The sequence below is a fragment of the Arvicanthis niloticus genome, chromosome 4, assembly GCF_011762505.2.
Source record: "Arvicanthis niloticus isolate mArvNil1 chromosome 4, mArvNil1.pat.X, whole genome shotgun sequence".
Taxonomy (NCBI): Eukaryota; Metazoa; Chordata; class Mammalia; order Rodentia; family Muridae; genus Arvicanthis; species Arvicanthis niloticus.
Window position 1 is genome coordinate 133,656,655 of NC_047661.1, and position 24,875 is coordinate 133,681,529.

At 37.1% G+C, this 24,875-nt stretch overlaps 1 protein-coding gene across 5 annotated transcripts in view; it reads right to left on the bottom strand.

The window, feature by feature from the left end:
• Window positions 1–24,875, bottom strand: part of Lrrc7 (leucine rich repeat containing 7) — a 435,124-nt gene that overhangs the window by 199,287 nt on the left and 210,962 nt on the right. For all 5 annotated transcript variants that reach the window (XM_076933445.1, XM_076933443.1, XM_076933446.1 and 2 more), the window contains exons 4-5: window positions 19,189–19,306; window positions 4,316–4,394 (exon numbers count right to left, since the gene is read on the bottom strand). In XM_076933445.1, coding sequence (XP_076789560.1) covers window positions 4,316–4,394; window positions 19,189–19,306 — 197 coding nt within the window. The remainder of the gene's footprint in view (window positions 1–4,315; window positions 4,395–19,188; window positions 19,307–24,875) is intronic.

The following is a 24,875-nucleotide window of genomic DNA, read 5'->3' on the forward strand; positions in this document are numbered from 1 at the left end:
GAATCTGTTTTACCTTGATAACAATCTGGACAAAGGAATTAGAAAACACATCTGACAGGTATACCTCATGAAATCAACAAAGAATTAGTAGATGTTAGAAAACCAGAGCAATAAAGTATGAAAATGAGCAATGCCCCTGACTAAATAGAGTTTGTTCCTAGCAAGCACGATTGACAGGAAACAGTGAACAACATGACTCACCATAAAACCAGAGGAAGGAAAGCCAAATGATCACAGATCTAATTCAACACTCTATAAAATAAGCCCTCTTCAAACTAGATACCAAAGGTGTATTGGCTATAGTGTATACTGGCAGGATTTGGTATTTCTTATCAGCTAACACAATGTGGCTGTACAGTGGGTGCCATGTTTGTAACCTTTTTGACTCATTCTTACTTTGTGATGAGCAGTTGCTGGGTAGCAAGTTGCATCTGGACATAGTTATAGAACAGGGAGAAGTACCTTTGAGAGGTTCATAGGTTCTGTATAGGTGGCCAGCAGAAAGCTGGGATCTCGGCTCCCTAAATGAGGATGGAGTTCTGCAACAGCTCAAGTGAGCACTGGTGTAGATTCCTATCTAAATCCCCTGAAAATACTGATCAGCTTTTCCCTTGGCTATTGGAGCTGAGCCTATAAACAAACAGCTAGAACTGGCTATGTACAAGTTCCTGAACCACAGACTCTGGGAGATGTTAGTAGACAACAAGCAAATTGCTAAGCTCATGGGCATTTTTTTTACACAGACTTTGGTACCTAGAATAAGATTTCTGCCATAAGAACCTCCCCAAAAATGCAGAGTGGTTTTGGAACACGGTATAAAGGATTGCTAAAATCCAGAAACTGAAATAACACAACACAGGTCATGAAACAGAGACTGCATTTCCTTAAAGGAATCTCACTGGGAGGACTTTCAGGCAAGAGTGCCAATAAAAGTGAAAGCCACTTATGGGACATATAAATACATAAAACATATTGTATTTATATACATGGCAAAAATAAGTGGGATAATAAAAATTATTCACAATAGCATTAAAAAGTAAACTTGTGAAAATAAATGTTATATATACATGTAAAAGAATCTATAAAATGGAAACAAAATATGTAAAAGATTTGAAGATTGTTTGAAGACAATTTTGAGTTAAAGTTCTCAATATTTCAGGTATTAATTCAACCAATTTGACATACTGATTCAGTGCAATCACTGCCAAAATCCTGGCAGACGTTTATATGTTTAAAGAAACTGGGAAGCTGACTATGAAATTTATATAGAAAAGCAAAAGGCATAAACTAGCTTGTGTGATAATGTTGAAGAAGAAACTTAATGAGGGCTCATATTACCTGGCTAAATGATGTGCATGCAGTAAGACTATAGTAAATGAGAGGGTATCAGAGGTGTGAAGTAGGCATTCAGGATGGTGTAACATAACTGAGAGCACAAATAGACCCAAACATATATGACCAATTAGTCTTTAGTGGAGGCACCTGCCAGCTCTATTTAGGATGGGTACCATTTCCAACAAATTACCTGAAGCAATTGGATACTTGGACATTAGGGGATAAGCAGACGTTAGCTCTGGTGAGAATCCTAAGCTAAAGGGGAAGCCTGAGCTATGAAAGCTCCAGGAAAAGCTTCAAAGAAATCAGCAGGACTCTGAACTTGGCCAAGTTTTCTTAGGCTGGAAGCTAGGATGCATGCTATTAAACAGGACTTCATATAAACAAAGAACCTCTCTGTGAAGGTCACTAGAGTATGAAGGCACAAACCACAGATCTAGGACTCATGCTGCCCCTGGAATCTGAAAATAGCTTATAATTTAGCACTTAAAAGGCAAGTCAAGAAAGTGAAAAAAAATTGAATTACTGCCAGAGAAACAATACATTTAATTAATATGCAGAGAAATATGCTGAATGTACACTATAAATGTAAATTAAAACTACAAGGAGACAGCATATCTACCAGACTGACTGAAACTGCAGAAATCAGAGTGGATTGCAGTGAATGGTGGCAAAGAAACATCCCCCATTTGCAAAAGCTTGTAGGTTTCTTTTAAGCTCAAGTATATGAATTCTGTATTCTCTGGTAAACTACCCTAAGCTTTAAGCAACACAGGTGGCATCTGAGCATGAATCTGTCAAATGTCCGCACAGTTTCTACCAGCAGTGCTTATAGACAATCTCAGTTCCCATTAATGGACACATGAGTCCTGTGGTCTCTCTACATGGGTTGCTCCTGCCAATAAAGGGACTGACATGTAGACCATGAGGGAGCCAGTAAAATGAATAAAACCAATCTGACACAGACACCAGCCATTCACAAGGCATTCTAGAAAAGACAGATGGGCTAAGGGGTTTCTTGGGATGTTGAAATTATTTGTAGTGATTACAGTTCATGACTAACAACCTGTCAAAGTTCACTCAGTTGTGACCAAAAATGTTTACTTATATAACTTAAAAGTCTGACTTTGAAAGTGACACATGACTTAAATTTACCTACAGTCTGTGATTTTATACCCTCCAAAACTATTTAATATTCCAAGTGTTAAGGGGTTTTGATGAAATAGGTCATTTAAAATATTTTACAAAGTTAAATAAATATGTAAATCAATTTAGAAATATCTATAAAACTAGTTTTAAAATTCTTAGTAATGTAATTTTTCTATTATTTATTTATTTATTCATTTATTCACTTTATATCTCACTCAATGCCCCCTCCTAGTCATCTCCTCCCACAGTCCTCCTTCCTTTCCCCTCCCCTTCTCCTCTGAGATGGTGGGGCTCCCTTGGTATCCCCCTATCCTGCCTCATCAAGTCTCCCTGGGATTGGATGCATCCTTTCTCACTGAGGCCAGACAAGATAGCAAAGCTAGAAGAACAATAACTTTTGGAATAGCCCTCACTCCAGTTGTTCAGGAGCCATATGAAGACCAAGTTGTACATCTACATATGTTTGGGGAAGCCTAGGTCCAGCTAATATATACTCTTTGGTTGGTGGTTCAGTCTCTGGGAGTCCTGAAGGGTCCAGGTTAGTTGACTCGGTTGGTCTTCTTGTGTAGTTCCAATCACCTCTAAGGCTTTCTCCTTCTCTGTCATAAAAGTTACTAAGCTCTATCCACTGTTTGGCTGTGGGTATGCTGTGTGGCTTTAGGTAATGTTCTCAGTCTTGGTGTCAGAAGCTAGTGATATCCTTTATGTTGAGATGGTGATAAAGATGCATTTGGTGTACAGTTGGGGAAATATTTCAAGGCTTACATTTGTTTCTGTCTCCCATAATATACTTGGACATAGGAATTCTGATTTTGAAGCACATTATTTTGTTTGTTGTGTCACATGTTCTACTGTTTCACATACAAGTCACTCACTGTGCACTTCCAACTCAGTCTCTGATGTAAAACTCAGACCAGCCTCTTTGTAACTCCTGAAAATATTCCCTCCATTAAGCACTGTAGTCTCCTCTCCTCATGTAGACAAAGTCCTGAAAGACTTTACTGTCATCTTCATGTAATTAAGATGCCATTTCTCTCTGGACACCACCAGCTACATTCCTGGATCACTCTGCCTTAATCTCTTCCTAATACTACTAAGATGTCAGTAACCTTTCCAGACTTTAGTTTTAATTCCATTTACCTGAGTGTTCAGGTTCAGGACTCATCTCACCTACTTGCTCATGATTCCACAGGCCTCTCACTCCAGAAAATATTTGAATCAGCAACTCAGCCAAATGTTGAGTTTCATTTCCCCATGAGATTTAGTAACTAATAGATCTTGAGCCACAAACATCATTGTTTCTGATGTTAGCATCTTTACCATTCATATTCCCCCATCTACTGCACCTTTAGGCTTTCCTCTATATGCTTGATGTTATTTCTGGGACCAAGCACTTCTTATTTGTGGTCAGATCCAATTTCATTGATGGGGACACTCAACTATTCAAGCATTCTTTGGCACCTTTAAACTTTCCAATGGTTTTGAACTTCCGCTGGGTCCTGGATGTTAATTTCTTACCACGACTGCAACTAATAACCATTTTCTGGATTTTTAACTCTCATGCATGGAGTACTGCTAAGAATTACAGAAAACTAATGCCATGGTTGCTCAAAGTAATGCTATATTGTGCCAGTTGGGTCTTTGTTCACATTTGATGCTTTTAATTATTTTAATGAAACTCTGAAATCTTGGTAGCTTTCCAATTATTCTCTTAACTATGACAATTGATGTTATATCGACAACTCCTATCATAAAAGTTTCATCTGTGTATACTATAAACCAATGGAAGTACAAATAAAAACATAAGTAAAATCTAATCATTTATACTCACTTAGAAATGGGATTGACACTGGCTTCAATAATGGTTAAACACTTACAGCACTTTATGTTTTCTGGAAATTCTTGTACACCTAAAAGTTGAAAAGAAAACAGTGATATGAGTTCATGAAGATATCCCAGCAAGCATGTTGAAACTCTGGCTCTTACAGTGGAAATAAACAATTAAAACCACAACTAGTTTCGATCTAAACTCAATGTAGGGCAAACATTCAAGCAGAGATGATAACAAAATAAAGCCACACAAAAGAGAGGCATACACACAATATTCCTAATAAAATTGAATATTAAATAATGCTTTAGGATAGTATTAGCTGGAAGTCACATATGAAGCTAAGGACAATTGTATTTGGCTTTTTCTCAGGAATGAAAATAAAAAACAGCTTAATGTTAGGATTTGCTGTAAAGGTTTTGACTGTAAATGCAGCACTACTCAGTCAATGTTCTAACCCCTATTTTTCAGGTGAGGTCATGAAACTGTATGAGCTCCCTTCTAAAACATCCCAAGTCCAGTTCTAAGAAACTCTGGGCATTCTTTTAATGTTTAAGCTGGTTTCAGAGTCAGGCTGAACTTGCTTCATAATAGAAAGTTCTTATTAGAGCTTTCTCTGGTCACTAATTATATGGGGGTATTGAGTTTTAGAGGCAAAATGGCATGTTTGCTTTTTAAACTGGACAGTTCTATTATTCACAAATAGCAAATGACATTAATCAACATTTAGACTCCAAATGAGGACACTATGTTGATACATCTCCAATGCATTTATTTCAGTAAATGTACCACAGTTTAACTTGATTGTGTTCACAAAATTAATGACAAAAGCAAACAGCATTCCTACATTCTGAACTGAAGTCCTCTTAGAAACAAAACTTTTTTTTTTTTTTTTTTTTTTTTTTGTTTTTTTTTGTTTTTTGAGACAGGGTTTCTCTGTGTAGTCCTGGCTGTCCTGGAACTCACTTTGTAGACCAGGCTGGCTTCGAACTCAGAAATCCGCCTGCCTCTGCCTCCCAAGTGCTGGGATTAAAGGCATGCGCCACCACTGCCCGGCTAGAAACAAAACTTTTAAACCACAGAATTAATCAAAAGTGTGTTAACAAATTATTAATTACTTGAAGAATATAAAGTGTTCGTTAGAGTGCAGAGATCCTTAGGCTTGACTCTCATTAACACACACAGGAGGCATAATAATACCTGCCTGCAATTCCAGCAAACTTCGGAGGTGGCAACAGGAAAGTTATCCTTGTCTACATAGTAATTCAAGGCCAATTGGGTCTACATTAGCCCTGGCTCAAAAGAAAATGAAAGGCTTTTCTCTAAATGATTAATTATTTGAGAAGCAACCTTTTTTGTTACTTATTAAGGCTATTTGTTCCTTGTACATATTCTGCTTCCTGTGTCTCACTTGACCATCATGCTTGTTCATTCTTCTACCTGGAAACAGAATGTATTAAGGGAAGAAAGACATCCAAGACTAATCAATTTATTATTTCTATCTGGGATGAGTTGGGGAGTCAAAGAGTCATGGATTTCAGGTTGAGGTTTAACTTGTTCCTTTTACTTGGGCTTTCTTGTCTGAAGCAGGCAGGATAATTCAAATAAAGTCACATTATCTTGACAGGTTTGTGTGTGTGTGTGTGTGTTTAATGTGATACACACACACATTTACATGGGCACATTCACCATTGAGAGCCAGAGATTCATACTGAGTGTGTTCTCCTATCTTTCTCTATCTTGTTTTTGTTTGTTTGTTTGTTTGTTTTTTGTTTTTTTTGAGTCAGCATCTGCCACTGAACCGAAAAGTCACCTATTTGGTCAGACTTTAGGTATCCTCCTGTCTCTACCCCATCAGTACTTAGATCCTAGCATGCTATCATACTTAACATTTTAAGAGGACGTTGGGGAGCTGAATTTAGGGTTTGATAATTAACTCATTTTTCCAGTCCCTTAGAGAGGCTCTAAAGCTTGTAGTTAAAATGGCTTTCAGCTTTCTCTAATGATAAAACGTTTCTGAAATAAAAAGGACACAAAAGTAGTGTCATTAAAAATCTGTTTTTAGCTTTAAACTATATCTCCAAGTATGAAAAGAAATATTTCTTTCTGTACAGAAGTTAAGCTTGGATCCCAAATATAGGAAAGAGACTCATCTTGTTACTAAGCTCTGAACTTAACAACAGTAGAACATAGATCCCTGAGCCAATAAAGAGACTCCACTCATAGGAACCTAAACTGAGACTTCTGTGACATAAACATTGTCTTTCTATCTCACTTTCCTGGTGTTTGCTTTATGTGTTATAAGCTTTTCCTGTCCCCATCTAATTTCTCACCCAAACCCAGGTCTACATACCATCCATATAAAGAAATTTAAATTCTAGCATTTGCATGAGGTTTTATTCAACTATTTAAAGCCCTAACTTCCCATTGCTTACTGTTTTAGCTTGTATTACCTCTAAAATTGAATGGTACTAGAAAAAAAAAAAAACAACAGAAAAAACCAACAAAACAAAACACTACTGTGCATGATTATGAGTTAAAGAATTTGATACTTTTTTTTTTTTTTTTTACTATATCTTTAGTTCCTGAAGAAGAGTCTCCACTATTCAACAGGTTTTACTGAATGCTTATTCTTTTGGGAAGTGCTAAACTTTGAGGAGACAGTTTGGAAAAGATAGAGCATTCTTTTTATTTGTGGAGCTTATATTTTATCAGGTGAATGCACACAATAAACATATCTATCTATCATCTATCTATCTATCTATCTATCTATCTATAAATCTATCATATATCTATTATGTTTTAGCAATGAGAAGTATCACAAAAAACAACACTTGAATATTAGATAAATGGAATGAAAGGAATTAGGGATGACCACAGAATGTTTGGCTGGGGGATTCAAAAATGAATTAAACTTCTGCTCTCATGGGAACATGGTATATGGACTAAATTTTAGATAGAAGACAGAGTTGTACTTTGGGCATCTATAACTAACTACTGGTTGGAACTCAGTAGGAGAAGACAGGGAGTTTTTGCTTATAAATGTAGAGTTTAAGAGAGAGGACCAGATTGACTTAAGAACTGGCCATTCAGGTCTGGAGAAATGGCTCAGAAATTTAGAAGCACATTCATGGAACCTGAGTTTAATCCCAGCACTCATATCAGACAACTCACAAATACCTGTACCTCTGGCTTTAGGGGAATCCGTCTCCTTGTCTCTGTAGGCATCTGTACTCATATGTATATTCCCCACACAGACACAGACACAGAGACATATACAAAACACAGATACAGATACAGACACACATAGACACAGATATACATATAGACACAGACACAGACCCACACACTCATACATATACATATACAGAAATAATGAAATAAAAAATAAATGAGTGTTTAGCTATATAAATAATAAAAATTGAAATCTAGAAATCAAATGGTGAAGAGTTTTTAAGTTGAGAGGTAAGATGAACTAATTCAGATGATGTTGATAGTTCATCAAAAAAGAACCATGAATGGCTAGTGTACTTAGTAAGGCAAAAGGTCACTATGACCTTGAAGCAACCTATAGGAGGGATGTAATGAAGACTAAAGAATGGGGTTCAGTTTAGGAGTAGATGAAGAGAAAGTCCATATAGATAATAAAGATAATACAGAAATATTGTAGTGAGGGAGACACATGGGAGAAAATAGCAGGAAGCTTTTGTTATTTTACTTCAGGTCTGCATAGTAGTACATATGTATTCTAATTCAAATAATCATGTAGACTAATGTATCTAGATGATATAGTGCAAAGTCAGAAAAACTGCTGTGATGGTCTGAGGGTAGGCAAGAGAGCATGACCTAACTGTTGGGAGACAGCTTGGGAGAAAAGCAAGGCTGATTTTCCTGTACCAACATGCAACTGTCAGGCAATATAGGGCAGAGGCTGGGTGTGGAAAGAAAATATCTTCTAAGAGGTTCAGAATTCTCAGTGGTATATGTGCAGCCCAGATGAACATGGAGATGACAAGCCACAGGTGTGGAGGTAGAGGATATGTGGTTATCTTCACACAGGGAAGAGTGAGATGATGGTGAGGAGCAAAAGGCTACACTTCAGATTGTCTGTAATACCAATAAGAGAGATTGGTTCTTCACAACTTCTATTCTGCAATAAGCACAAAGCTGAATTCAACCAGGCTTGTCATTTTGCTGAACAACAAGCAAGTCGACAGGCAGTGAGTCGGGACAGAGTGTTAAAGAGGTCTACAGAATAACATATTGATAATTAACCACAGAACTTGAACAAGAGAAAGAATAAAAAAAAAAAAAAACCTCAAGACTGGCCAGGGTGTGGCATAGGAAAAGAAAGTGCTATTAGGGACTAATACCTTTGACAGGGTTAAAAATGGCAGCAGCTCGTAGGGAATAATCTAGAAAGACCATGCATGATACTGGGATTCATTAGGTTTCATTTCTTACGCTATACCTATAAATACATGACAACGTAGCAAGTGTTTGTTAAATTGGCTGTAAATTATATTTCACATCAATAGATTGAGTCATTGAACTGAAATACATTTCAGACATGGAAGGAAACACTTGATTTTGGTATGTAGAATATAGATTTTAATTACCTATATTAACATGAAAGAATAATTGTCTCTTTTCAAACAAACAAAATACAACACATTTTATAAATGTCAAAATTTAAGTGTTTTAATGTCCTTTCAAATTTATAAGACACATTTTTAATAAAGTTTTTCACAAATGAGTATAGATAATTATAGGGGTTGAATACTGAGTGATTATGCTTCTGAATTGCATATAAACATACCAAATAATTTACTATGTGGTACAAGTGCTAAATGCTAGGAAAAGCTACAATGCTGTATTTTATATAATAAAACAACAGAAACAGCTACTAAAACATTTTCATCTACATTTTAATTGCTACTAGTCCTTGAAGTTGTAGTTTTTTATTCTGAGGAAAGCACAGTCAGATTGTGTGCTGAACACGTTGTATTAGACTCAGAGGAGTAAAAGATGAAATGTGTAGATATTATATATACTTTATTTAATTCTGAAGGCTTTTTAACAATAAAATAAGTAAGATTTATCCTGGTGGATCAAGATTTGAAATCAGCATATCTCAAGTACTGCTATGCTTGCCTATTCTGAGCAACAACCACAAAATCTAGGATTTTATCTACTATGGGATATAATTTCTATCTATACATATTCATCAATGCAGTACTTAAGACAGGGCAATTTGCATAGAATTTGATGTAAATATAACTCTCCTCAGTATGTCAGTAAAAGGAAGTTAGAACTACTGTCTCATTAGAGGGGAGGTGATGGGAGAGCTAAAAAGTGACTCCAGCATCTTCCTATCAACCAGTCCTGCTTGTTATAGACAACACTGCTCTTTATTCTTATAAAAAAAAACCAGTCATTTCTGCAGCACAGATGAGCTCATGTGAGCACAGGGAATGGAAATTAATCAATTATAATTGTTCAAAGAGAATAACTAGAAACTGTTTTTACAATAATTATGACTGTAACAAATGAAAAGATTGATATATAAATTGATATATGAGAACATAGAGTTTAATTTCACTTCATATATTAGTTACTATAGAAAGTTACTATGGATATGGAGCACATAAGGCAACAACTGGTACAATAGACTATACAGGGTGAGGACAGACAAGGAGACTTCAGAGGGAAGTTTTAGTGTTCTGGAAGGTCAAAGTGTAGAGCCTGTATCTGTTGGGTTAGTGAATTGGAGAAACAACTGGAGGATGCTTTGTGTTCTACCCTTGTGGAGAAGAAAGAGGAACTCAGGAACCATGCATGGGAGGTCTGGGTTACTTGTGAGAGCCTGCCTATCTCAGTGGCATTATATGGATAGACTATGTAATGGTCTGGTGAAGTTATCAGTAAATGGTTACAATCATGCAACAGAATCTGCCTCTGGGACATATCTTGAGAAAATTCTGTAAAGTTATGACTTTGACACATAATGTATTCATAGAAGAATATATGTGCCTTGGTCCAATTGCATTGATTGACACTGATTCTGTGTTCCCTTTCTTTATTATAACTGAGATTTTGGGTATTTCATTAAATGGACTACTTAATAATATTATATTGCATTTAATGTTATTTTGATTCTTCATTTTTAGTAGACTGCTTAACTGAGCATTCCACACACCTATATTTTAACAGAAGTCACTGTGCCTCTGAGAACAGTATAAGGTTCAGTTCCTATTCATGCAGAAGTGCTGCATGGTAGTGGGGACTTAGAATGGCTCACATAAGCTCAATTTCATTCTCTTCAAATTATTTGTAAGGATTTATGGACCATATATTTTTGAAAAGGCCATGCTGTGACCCTGGGAAACCTAATCACTAGCTGACAGAACCCAACGTGCACTTTAGAAGGTGAGGGTGGAGCCTTCTTTTTGTCCTGTTTTAGTTGAAGAACCCAGCTGTAAGAGCTGCTGACATGCCTCAGGTTTCATGTCCCTAAGAAGACACTAAAGTGGTTGCTGAGCTGTGGAGAAGACAGGAGATGCAACTTTGTTTTTTATTGTCATGAAGTTATTTAATGAAGAAAAAGAGACTGAGTTTGTTTGAACCTTCATGGGCAGAAGAGATTCTACAGACAGGGAAATTAGACTTAAAGTACAAGACAGTGATTTTTAATACTTTATGTAGTAAGACCATTGAAGTAAGGGATTTTATAGGGCTGGGTACCACCAAGGACAATTATTACATATTGATTATGAACACATGTTGATACTTCTCCATAATCCATTCAAAGCATCCCAAGGTAGCTTCCCTGAGACTATCCAGCCTAGACAACTAGGATTTCATTTTCTCTTTCAATATCCTCAAAGGTTTAAAGATTTTGAAAAATCAGTTAACTGCTTCCTCTTGTGAGTCTGAACAGTAAGTTTCCTTTTCTTCCTGCAGATGGAGAATGTGATTTATCCCATGTTTCATGAGTGCTTCAGGAAGGGGTGGAATAATTGGCACATCAGTAACACACATAATAACCCTTCAAATATGATTGCCTCTCATTATAACTAACAATAGTGATTTTGCCCACCATGGCACTGCTCACATCCATTCATGTACAGAAGTAAGTTTTAGAGGATGAGAGAAAAATCCACTTAATTGCTGGAGAATTAGGAAGCACTTTCAAATTAATTCATTTTCATTAAAGTCCTTGGATTGTGGTGTCATTGTCTCTAAGAAGCTATGACAAATCAGCAATCAGACTTGAAATAAAATCACCGACTAATTAAATCTTATCGTTGTTATCTACCTTCATCATATAAAACAATTACTCTACTATGGCCATGCATCAGCTCCAAGCAGACTTAGACTACTTATTCAGACATCACAATATCATGAAATGCAGTACTCTCTGATTTGTATAGATTTTATTTCACTATTGAATTCAGGAGTGAGGGTGTCTTAGGGTTTCTGTTGATGTTATGAAACACCATGACCAAAATCAAGTTGGGGAAGAAAGGGTGTATTTAGCTTATACTTCCTTGTATAACTTCATCATTGAAGTAAGTCAAGACAAGGACTCAAACAGGGCAGGGACTTAGAGGCAGGAGCCAATGCAGAGACCATGGAGGGTTGCTGCTTACAGGTTTTCTCAGACTGCATTCTCATGGAACTCAGGATCTCACCAGCCCAAGGATAGTGCCACCCTTAGGCTAGGCCTTCTCCTATCAACAATCAATTTAAAAAATGCTCTACAACTGAATCTTTTAGTTTTTCTCAAAGGAGGTTCTCTCCTTTCTGATAACATTAGCTTCTGTCAGTCAAGCTGACATAAAACCAGATAGCACAGAGGGCAACAAATGGAAGATACATTGGGATAGACAATGGATCACTACGTCCAATTAGAGAATTTATTATTGTTGAAAAAGGAAGGCTGATTTATAAAAACTGTGGACATGTTCTTGTTTCTCTCTGGTTACACAAGTATCAAAGTTTTATTACGAGTAACAAAAATTTGTTAGAAGGTCAAGGTTAATAAACTTATTTTTAAGAAAAAGAAATGCTTTTCTGAATTGAAGACAAGAAGCTGGGACCTCATTTTCCAGTTCATTGCCTTCCAGTTAATTGAATACTTTTATTATACCATGTAGGTAAATATTCTATGAAATGGGCTCTTTTAAAAAATTTATTTTCTAACTGAAAGATGAGAACATAAAATCTTCACATTTGACAGGAATCCTGTGATACTCTGATGCGTGTGTTCACTAGGCAATACTGAGACCAGTTTACATCTGCCTATCTCCTCAAACATTTATCATTTCATTGGTGAACTAATTTCTTCTTGTATTTTGAAACATCTCATGCTTTATTATACCCAATCATCCTAATTGTACAGTAGAGCCAGGAACACTCATCTTGTATGACTGTAACTCAAGTAACCCTGGTAGCCACCTTCTCATCATTTCAGTGCCCTGACTATGTAAAAATTATGAGCATAATATATTTGTCAATTTGAGATGCTGACATTAGGGGCTGTAGGGTATTATTAGTATATTCCTAACCTACACCCATCCTCAGAGAATGTGCATTTTCATTACAGCAACATTTTGAACATTGACAATACACTTGGCTACAATGTGAAAGTCAATAAATAATGAGAAATTAACATCACTTAGACCATGCTCCAACAAAATTGATGTGACCCAGACAGTATCAAATGCAATACAACACTTAAAACATCTGAGTATGCACTGAGATACTGCAGGAGGGGGCATAATAAAAGTAAATTTCATTGGAAGTAGAAAAGTAGGAATTAATGCATAGAAATTAAACAGATCAAATAACAAATGAGACCAACAAGGACAAGGGAGACTGCTTGAAAGACTAAAAATCTTTTGATAAAAGTAAAGAGTTGGTGAAATGATTAAATAATGGTAGGAATGCAGAGGATAAAGTGACCACAAATATGGTGGAGGGGCATACAACATTGATGTGAAGAAAGTTATAAAAAAGAAATAAAAATAAAATTGAAAATCTGGATGATGGAGTGGGTTAGTTACTAGTTGGATTGTAACTTGTGAAAGTTACAAAGATAGCAGAATTAGAAAGGAAGAAACTGGCCCATGTTCTGATTGTATGACACACTTGGATTTTTAGCAGATCTATTGACAATATGTTAAAATTGTATTCAGCCCTGTGACTGAGTATAAGACAGAGGTCTCAAAATTGGTAATGTTTCTGAAATATAGAACTAACCAAAGTACAAAGAAGCATTTTTTTTTTAAAAAAGGGATACAGTTTATAAAACAAATGATTTAAAACAATTCTCAGTAACTAAACAAATGTGTGCAAAATAGGATGGTAAGATGGCTTAGTGGGTAATGCTAAAGTGATGGCCCGAATTCAGTTCTGGAATCCATGCAGTATATGATCAAAACTAATTCCTGTAGATGGTCCTTGACTTCTACACAAATCAAATGCTGTGGTACGTACACACACACACACACACACACACACAGATGCACACACACAGATGCACACACACAGATGCACAAATGTAACTAGACAATTAAAAATGTTTGTTTGTAAACCTTCTTAAAGAAATTTCTGAAACTCTATTGAAAGCCACAAAGAAAGACATTATGAGGAGTGCCCTGTTGTTATTTATCACCATGAGGATATCTTTCCAAGTTAACTGTTAATTTCAAATCAAAATTTAAAATCGTGCCAGATTGTTTGTACATCTCAACAAACTTGACTGAAAGTTAGGGATTGAATATCAAGAACATCAAGACGCTTAAAATGAAGAAAGGAAGCGAGGACAGAATGTTTTGACTAAAACTCAATAAGACACTGTAATGGTGAGAACAGGTCTCAACCAGACAGGAGCAGCTCAGCAGGCCGAAAGAGGTTGAACAACTGGAAGACTACACAGTCAGTGGAGGGAGGTGCTGCTGAGTATCACTGGGAAAGAGGGGTTTTACTCTTAGCAGGCACACAACCACTCATTGCATTTATGTGTAACTATAGGTCCAGGGGATCTGATGCCCTTTTCTGACCTCTCTACATGAATGTGGAATATAGACACAAAACACTCACATACAAAAATAAAATAAAAAATGTAAAATCCTTTGGAGAATAATGTGTAAAATGTGGTAGTATGCTACAGAAAATTTAAACCTCAATTCTGACAGCAAGGACGGTGAAGGGAATGGGCATGTACATTTACGTGTGTCTGTAAAGTTTTATTCATTTAAAAAGAATATGATATCTGTAGTGAATGTTAACACTCCATCTTTATGATAGACACATTATCTGGTATTCTTTTCCTCATAGTTAAAGTATTCACTAGCTTAAAACTTGAAACTACATAAATGTTGTAATACAGTTATATCCTGACTGTTTTTAATGAAGGAATACACAAGTCATGTTAGTACAGAGAGGTCAAGATCATGACTTAATTTAGAAATTCAGAATCTTCACAGAAACAATGACATTTGAATATTGAGTAGAGTGAAAGTGAGCCAGGTACAAGATGCATGGAAAGTGATTTATGCAGAGGAAGTAATACTTGAAAAGAGAAAGAGATCACAAATCTGTATTAAATGTCTGAGAAGCTTTCTAGTAGCCAGATCACAAAGCTAAAAAAGTCAATCACCTGTGGTTAGATTGGCATTTGAAATGAAAGTGTTATTAGGTCAGATATGAAGAGAGACTCTCAGCTTTGTTTTCAGGAGCTGACACTGTGTCCTAAATCCACAGAGTCATCTTAAGTTATAAAGAAACATAGCCTCACTGGGAATTTAGGTGGGTTCTAGGGCTAACAAGTAGAGGGCCAGTTTGGCAGTGATTGGACAAGCACAAGCAGTTATAGGGATACTTATGTGGGTAGTATGTACCAGACACAAGAGAGAACTGAACTACAGCTATGGGAATCAAAAGAAGCAAATGGACTTTCCACAGACATAGGAAATGGCAGTCATGGCAGCTATGGCAGCCATGGAAACTGAATGGATAAGAAACTAGACATGAGAGCAAATGTTTTTATCCTTTGCCTCAGTGTATCACAGTAATATAAGCAGGGGCCTAGGAAATGAAAGAATGACATATTGTGGTGATAACGATTTTGATTTTAAATGTATCATGTTTGAGTTATCTGTGGGGCATCACGTACCTATGCTCAGCAGACAGATGGCTATGTTAGTATGAAGCTAAAGGGAGAGTCACAGCTTGACATATGGTAGTCATTACCCCCTAAACATAGGTATTTAACATATTGCTATGCTGCTGGTTACTCAGTGTGTATCTTTTTCTGTTTTTTTTTTCCAGCAGTCAGTTAAACCACTTAGAAGTTCTCAGTGTGCCAAGTAGAACTTTTTGAGGAGTCTCTAATATAATAGCACATAATTAACATTGTACTTTTTAGTAGGACAAAATATTATTTACCTGCCAAAACTTACAATATGCCCTAAACACTGTCCTTATAGTTCCACAAAGAAAAGTAAACAAGATAGTTTCTGAATTCTAAGATCACATAATATACCACTTATTCAGGAAATCAAATGGAAAATTAGTGCCTACTTAGCATGTACAAAGCCCCAGATTGGATCCCCAGTGTCTCCTCCCCTCCTGAAAAGGTGATGTAAGTTCAGAACAAAACCATCCACAATGCAAAAGTTACCATAAAACAGGCAATTATACTATGTAATAATTACTTTTCTTTTTGTAGATGGAAGGAAAATTTCAGAATATATAACATTTAAAGTCTCTTCTGTGTATGTATGTAGTGTGTGTATATGAGTGTGCATGCATGTGTGCACACATGTATGTGTATGCAAATACACTTGGATTATTTTTAATAAACAGAAGACCCTGTTGAGATTATAGCGCTCAGCCAGAGAGGAAAGAACCTGGACTGAGGAAATTGTATAGCTCCCATGTCAGAATGGGCCAGCTTGCTGGTATTGCAATGACCAAGGGTGATGTGACAAGAAGTTGGCAGAAGTAAGATTAGAGTCTACAAGGGATAGTCAGAAGCAGCTTTAGACTCAAAGTGAATGCATGTATTAAAGGTTCTCTCAATCTAATCCAAGCACATTTCAGTCAAGTTTTTGCTCAGGTTGATGAGTCCTTGCATGAGTCTGTCTAGAGATTTCAATCGATATTCTATCCCTGTGCTCCGGCTCTGCTGTAGTCTCTCCCCTTTCAGCAGAGCTATTTCAACTGCCAATTGCAATGCTGACTCTACTCGTTTCAGACTCCTGTTCTTTCTTCACTTGACAGATTCCTGAAAGATTCATTAAGCTCTTTGAGTAACTGCCTAGGTCCTTGTCACAGAGCAGGAACAGGGGACAGCCTGCAGCTATAATTTCCTGAAGGGCTGTTTGTGTGATTGCCAGCTGTGCTCTTCTCATTGTTACCTCACACCCTTGTAATCAAACGTGTACCCTACCTTGGCCTGACATCTCTTGCATGGCATTCTGTATAAATATTTCCAGGCTATGGAAGTAAAAGTAATAGTTTCAAAGTCTTCTAAAGATGCTCACAGATTTTCTTCTGGGGTAAATAAGTGCAACTTGTAATTTTTAGTGTAAAAATATGTCTGGGAATTATTATATGTTTTCAGTAAGGTCACTCTTTAGGAACTTAGTATTTATATATGGCATTATGTTATCTGATCATCTTTGAAAATGAGGAAAGTTTTTATTACTTGCACTGTCTACTAAATTTGCCCAAAGGCCAGATGTGGTATTAGCCATATCATATTTCTTAGAATCATAAATTAAAAATAGAATTTGAAACATAAATGCATATAAGCATTTTGATAGGAGTAATAGTAAATGCCCCTTAATTTTATTATTTTAAAAACATTTATTTTAATTTTATTGTGTATGTCTTTGCAGTCCTCATAGAAGCCAGATGCACATGCTGAATCCCTTGGAGCTTTAGTTAAAGGCAGTTGCGAGGTACCAGATGTGTCTGCTGGGAACTGAAATGAGATTTTCAGGAAGAACCATATACTTTCTTAAATGCCATCTTTTCACTCCCAGTAAATATATTCTTATAAGAATAAAAGTGGATATGAGGCCCTTCTCCATGGGTCTAAGTCTGGTTGCTATCCAGGAACACCTGTATAGTCTTTTTTGAATTGTCTTCATAGAAGATATCTCAGTGGCTAGTCAGCTTAGTGTGAAAGGTTGTTTAAGAGTCTGGTTGCAGATGCATTATCTCTTTCAAGTTAAATCTGGAACTTGACCCCCTTTCTATTAATACAAGAGTCTTAATTAGTTCTGCCATTCTCAAATAATGCATGTAATTAAGCAGTACTCTGAGTACTGTCTTAGAGATTGTTGGTTATTTGTGGATATCTGTTTTAACTCTCCAGTGACATTGTAAAGTTAATGATGACTCTCAACCATTCAATGATGAATTCATTCAGTAAATATTTATTGAGATGCTATAATAGCCACACATTATTGGAAATGGACATAAAAAAGCAACAACAAATAGAGACATCACTGAACTTAAATGCCAGGAAGCAGACTGACTGCAGGTGATATATAATGTATATGTCACTTTCATGTGTGGGAAAAAGGTAAAGTGGGATATGTTTACAGTGGCTCTCACCAGCAGAATCTGGGGTTTTAGATGAGAAGGTGTAGGAAGGGTTGTGAAGAGCACATTCAGGTAGTGCCAGTATCTGTAGAGAGTTTCCTTAGGAAACTGTCATAGAGCATCATGAAGCGTCAGGCATCTTAAAGATGCCATATTTATATCCAAGAACTCTTTAAACAGACTATTTACCTAGACATCAAGTCAGGACTATCCAGCTCCTATTCATCTTGGTTTGGCTTGTTTACTGCTTTGTAGAAAACATTCTCTGGGAACATATTCACCCTCCTCCTAAAGATGGCCTTTAGGTAGAACATAGCTTTACACACAACAGTTTACTTAGTCCTCCAGAGCTACTTGTTTAAATATCTACATCACTTTCTAAAATGCAAGTTTTGTGAGGAAGAACTTGCTTTTCTCATGCCTGTCCCCTTGGCAACAACCATACTGAGTGGAGTTACCATAGCAATACTTGAAGATGACTACAGCACATTTTTCATTCGAGAACTTGATGGTGGTGTACTTTGCACCACAAATTACCTGGTCACAATCCTTTGAGATAGATCATTAATTTATTCTAATCAAGTAGGTAGCTGAAGTCATTTGGAAAGTAATAAGGACGTACTTAATGAATTAGTACACTTGAGATCATCTGAAGGCTCGTCTTCCTCTAGCAAACCTTCAGGAAAAATATCCACATTAAAATCATTATTTGCACCATGTCAAAAAATCATCAGGTGCATGAATTTGGCTCAAAATACAACAGATATGACTGAGACTTGATGTTTCTCCAGGCTCTGCTCAAGTCATTTGGAATGTGTCAGCAGCCAAAACAGTAATGTCCCTCCTGCCACCTGATAGTTTGGAATCTGGTCAAGGAGAAGAAAGCCAATAAGCATGGCAAGTCAACACTGTGCAGAGGTGAGTGCCCAGGGAATAGTAAAGCTCAGGGAAGCAAATGGGAGGATCGTTTCAAGGATGTGAACAGAGGTCACTGAGTAGGTATCACTCTGAAAATCAGGATGAACCTAGCAGAGGATGCAAAATAATTTAGAAAGTTAGAATGAATATCTGAGTCCAGTGAGGAATAAGATCCAGAGAAGTCAGATATACTGTGAGAGGAAAAGTAGAAGTTTGCTGTCTCAGAGTTATGGGTATAGTTTATCTCTTAAAATTTAATAAAAGAAAACCGTATCACTCACTAAGAAAATAGACATTTCCAGTTAAAAGATCCGGAGGTGTTTAGAGATTCTTACCGTTTTTACTGATGTCGAGTTCTTTCAGATTAACTAGGCTAGCAATGGAGGTCGGCAGACTTGAGAGGTCATTATCAGGAATGCTTAGTTTCCGTAGAGCTTGACAGTTGAATAATTGCTGTAATAGAAAAGAACCACACACTAGTTAGGCCAGTTTGGTTAGACCCACTCATACCTAAACTCAGTAGCAAATTTTAAGCTACCATTTTTATCAACACGACAGTAAAAGAACCATTGATTCACCCTTACTTTCTTTCATACCCAATTTGGAACAGCTTCACCACACATCCAGCTGTTAGTGCCTCATTGTTTTTTTTCCCCCACAGAGACATAAACAAAACAGAACAAAATGAAAACCAGTCAGACAAAAGCCTTCAGGAGTTACCCTCAGCATTCTCAAAGCTAGGGGCATCACCCTAGCTCTCTTTATTTTGTCGTTGTAATAGATTTCAGAAAGTATTACTCCTATTTCTTTATTCTAAATAAATACTTGTATGTTGTCAGGAACTGCAGCACATCTGAATACTACACTCACATTTTTTTTTGTGTCCCCTTGCTGTGCCTCATAAACCACTAGTAAATAAAACATGGGATGAAAATTCAGTCTGGTTCAATTTATAGTTCTGTCAGTATGAAGTACTGGGTGAGGGAGAATCAAGTGCTACAGTTGATTCTGGAACCCAGCATGATCACAACTACTGTGGGTTGAGGTGTGTTTTGGAGGTGGCTTCTTGATTCACTCATTGAGTCTAATATGGAGGTAAGGCAATCTGCATTTTCAGGAAGATATCAATTTGGGTGAATTGATATGTGTTTCTAGTACCACACTGTGAAAAACAACTCTATTTTTTTAAAGCTCTATTCAAGTCATCTTTGTGGGGAGCCAACAGTAGGTGGCTATCCTCCTTGTAGCCATCTTGAGCCATTTACCATGACAAGAGACTTGTTTTCAAAAGCCTACAACAGCTGAGCATAACATCTTGTTTTATATACCCAGGATTTTCCCTTGGGTGTGTGTGACTTAAAGCTGTGACTTAAAGGCGTGAGTTGAGAAGTCAGACTTATAAAAGGCGAGAAGCAGACAGAAGAAGGGACTGGAAACTTGGAACTTGGAGGCACTAGGGACTAGGAACTAGGGACTAGGAACTAGGGACTAGGAATTTGAGACTTGGGACTTGGACTAGAAACAAGAAACTTAGAGAGAAGAAGAGAGACTTGAGAATAAACGGGAGTGAATCACACTCTGTCTGGTCTCTATTCTTCGTGTCCGCCCTCACTCTCTCTCTTGCTGAACCCTGACCCGAGGACCAGAGCAGCAGTACGAGCCAGGACAGTTTAGCCCCTAAAGCTTGGGGCAGTGTGGGTTCAATCATTTGGCAGAGTGGTCCCCGACACATCTTGACTACCAAAGGCATGAAGTGTTGGAAGAACAGTTTTCATTAATTTTCTTGTAGAATTATCTTAATGAGATCCTTTTCTGACATTTTTAATGCTGCTTTGCTGAACTTCCTCAAGTGAAGTCTGGTAATCATGATTATGCAGTTGGCTAATGGTATATTTAACTACCGTTTCTTCCTACACATAATTCCTTATTTATAGGAAAAAAAAACAATGTAGCATACGGCTGTTATTTCTTAACTCATTAGCTTTTTTAAAAGGAGATCATATGACTTCTTACATAAGAGGAAGTTTAAAGTCTCTTACTTCGAGTTAGTCATCTTGGGTTCTTTATAAAGACTATTTGCTACTTGATATAATGTCAGAATCATTTTTTCAATATCCTATATAAAAATGTACATCTTTTAAAAATAAAACTTTGAAAAAAGATGTCTAATGGATTCTTTGAAAGAGATTCCTCCTAAGCTAATAAGAAAACACACGGCTACAGTCCTGGGAGTTACTCTCACCTGCTTTCCACTCTGTGCTATCTAGTAAGATGGTGATGTGATATACGAACATGCAATGTGGTTAGTTACAGCTTAACAGTCAACTATCTCATCATTGATTTGAATAAGACTTACTAACCACTCTTTCCACTGATCACTACAACCATTTTAAGGAATATTAAAACTAATGATATTTAAAATACAGTCTTTTAAAACTAACTTCTCAAATGTATTTAAGATTTAGTAGAAGTCCTAGTATTATTAATTTTTAATGAAATGGCATACAATTTTTTAAAGGGAGAGTCCCTTACATGTTCTACTGGGGAGAATCTAAGCCAGAGTGAGCACTTGACTCAAGATCAGTATCTTTGTCAACCCTGACTCTTACTGCAGTGTTTTCTTTGAACTCAGCAGCTTTCTTGTCTGTAGAGTAGGGATGCTAAGCCATACAACATGAGACTTGAGAGAGTGGGAGGTGTTAATACAGGCTATCAGATATAAGATTTACAGTTTTCCTTTACTAGCATCTCTGATATTTTGAATGTACCTTACAATCAAGATTAAGTAGGTTTTAAAAATGTTTTATTGGTTAGTTGTGAATTTCACACCATGCACCCCAATCCCACTCACCTACCCCCTGCCCTCATATCTGCCCTCCACCCTTGCAGCCTCCCCCAATGTAGAAAAATCTCGTGGAAGCTGTAGTTGTGTCACAGTGTGCCCCACAATATAACTTTTTGTCCATACTTCTTTGTTTGCAAGTGTTTATTCCAATGACTTGGTCTGGTATAAAGCCTCTGGCTTCTAATACTCTATCAATACCGGAGCCTTGAATATCCTGTTGTTGCCCTGTGTCATAGAGATGTTGTAGCTTTGTATCTGTAGGAGTACCCATTCATGTACTCTAGCAGATTATCCAGAGGGTAGATAGATGTTGTGGTGGGCAAACTCAAATCCATGGATCTAGGCCTGAGAGGTATTTGAGCAAGTTAGCCTGCCAGCTCTCCTGATCTCATGTCCTCTGGACAGGCTCACTAGCAGCCCTGCAACCAGAGCCAACCCTACCTTGTTGCCCAGGTGAGGTGAAGAACCCATTCTCCTAAGTGTTTCAGCTGGTGAAGGACATGGCAAGTTCTCCCACTCTCATAACCCTGGGCTAGTTCTCCTACCTGCCATGGGTGGTGAGGGATGAAGGAGGGGAGAAGCAAGTTATTCCCCCAAATATTCTTGCACTAATGATTTATCTCATAATAAGGCTCTTAGATTTGCTGAATAAATTACTTATCAATCTATAGTATCCAGAAAAGTTGGGTGACTGTTAGCAATTAAAAGTACACTAATGTATAACAATAGGATGGTCTGTTTTCTACTTTTCTAAACAAAGCATTCTGTTTGGATACAAAATCTTGATCAGTTTGTCTGGATATCCCACATTTCTCTTTCTCATGTGCCGCAGAATGCTTTTCTGTCCACAATTTATGCTGAGCCAATAATTTTGAGTGCAGATAATTAAAGGGAAAATGAGAAGAGTACCAAACTCCTGCTGAGACTGGCAGTTTTGGACAGGAAGCTTCAGAGAGGTAAACAGTCTCAGTGGAGTCTGTGTTTCCTAGATCAAGTTTCTTATCTGAGTGAACTTCTTCCTATGAGTTATGCCCTTTACAAAGCTAAGAGCCCTTGCAAGGCCTTATCAAGATTCAAGCTTTGAGTGAAAATGATGTGGGATCATTATAAAAGAGCTGTATTCTTCAATATGGGGGAAATAAAAACACAACAAATAGCTAATTACAGTCAGACTGTTAACTATAGGGTATCCTGATTTTCATTTGCTAATATCTCACATTTTAAAAACAATAGAAATGTTTTGAATCTGACGATGCATTTGTGTTAGAGTGCCATTGCTCTGTAGCTAAAGAAACAATTTTATGCTGAAGAGATTTGTTTCAGAAGCATATGTAATGTAAATTACTTACTCTGTAAGATGCTTTTAGAACTGAAAAGTACAAACACTTAGACATTTTTAAAGTTATGATACTGAAAATTCCTAAAGTTGAATAAAATTATTTGAGGCTAAAATGGTATATTGTATTGTGTGGGTCTCTGCAAACTCCATAAACAATAATGATCCATGATATAAAAAGGAAATCCTGTTCAGCATGATTCTGTAGTACGTGTTGGTTCAAACATCTAGAGTGTGACCCTGGCAAGTTCATCTAAACCCTAGCATAATTTTGCAAAAAATTACCCAATGACAACTTAATCCCACGTGTACAACAAAACTTAAGAAATGTTTACATTGAAACTCTTTACAAGGCACCTACAGCTTTTTCTATAAAATTGGGTTCTAGTGACTGAGAAACAGTACTTAATATAAGTAAGGATCTAGGGAGAATGGCTGAGGTAAATATAAATGTCTGCAGGAGTCAGGCATGGCCTGGCCTATATAGCTCAGAGGTCATCTAGGCTACTGTAAATAAATGTGACATCTCCCATAAGGTTGGGTTCTACTGACTAAGAAATGATGGTCAAGATCAAGTTCTAGTGAAGAAAAGTCTAAGATAAACTTAATAGTCAGGGGAAGTTAGGTGTGTCCTGGCCCTACAGAAACAGCTCACCAGGCTCTAACTACATCCATTCCCAGCCTTCTGGGCAGAAAACAGGTTATGCATTTCTTCCTTGATGAGACAACCTTCAATGTTTAACATTCCTGGTTTCCCTAGTACTTATACATAAACATAAAGACCTCTTGCTTTTTACAGTCTATAAAGTATAATTTCACTCATTAATTTCTAGGACACTGTTTATTTGTGCCTGTTACAAAGTAAACCTATGTGGCTGTGAGGACAAGGGACATTTTGTGATACATAAAGAGCTATCCCCTTGGGATGCAGACTCTATGATTGAATAGTCAGACACACAAGTAAATGGCCCATGTGCAGCTGTACTTGGTCAATTAGATAACAGACCATAAATTCAGGGGGTCATGAATTAAGGAGACATCCCATGAAATCCAGAGTCTGTGCTTCAATACTCAGACACACATGTAAGTGCCCTGTGTAAATCTGTATTGGGTATCAGAAATACATGCACAGGGCATCTGACAGAGCATCAGCAACTCATAACAGCCTCTCTGAAAGGGGTGATGAAGAGAAGGAATCTTGGAAGAATCTACTTGAGAGTGTCAGAGGCGCTGAGGAGTGGCTATGGCTATGCTTCTCTCAGTTGCCATTTCAAACTATTTTCAGACATTCACTTGATAATCTGATGGGATCCAGATCTTGTAGAGAGTCTTTATTAAAGGTACATGTGCTGGATATATGTTTAGTGTCAGTATTGCCTTCAAGAGCCAAGCTGAAGCAAACAAAAATTGTCTCTGAGCCCAGAAATTAGACAGGAAATTTTTTGGTAGCTGCCATGTAGGAGATGCTGTGGTGAGCAAGTGAGCTTCCAGGAGATGGCCCACCATTTTGTACAGTTGTGATGGATGTGTCTTGGAGAAAAACAGTCCTGGGACTTCATCTCTGGATTGCTTCTTGCTGATGCTGTTCCTTCTCATGCTTGTCATTGCTATATTCCTTCTGTATGTAGTATTGTGTGAATGGGCATGGGGAGACCCTCTGCCTATAGTGTAGTATGATTGCTTCTTGGGAGACAGCTCACTCTGTTGGGTAATTTTCTTGCAGATCAATATGAAGATGAACTTCCATAAAATAATATTTAGATGAATTTTACAGAATTTCTGATTTGACTTAAATAGTTTTAGAAAGTAGTTAATAGGAAGTTTAAGGAGATGGTTTGTTT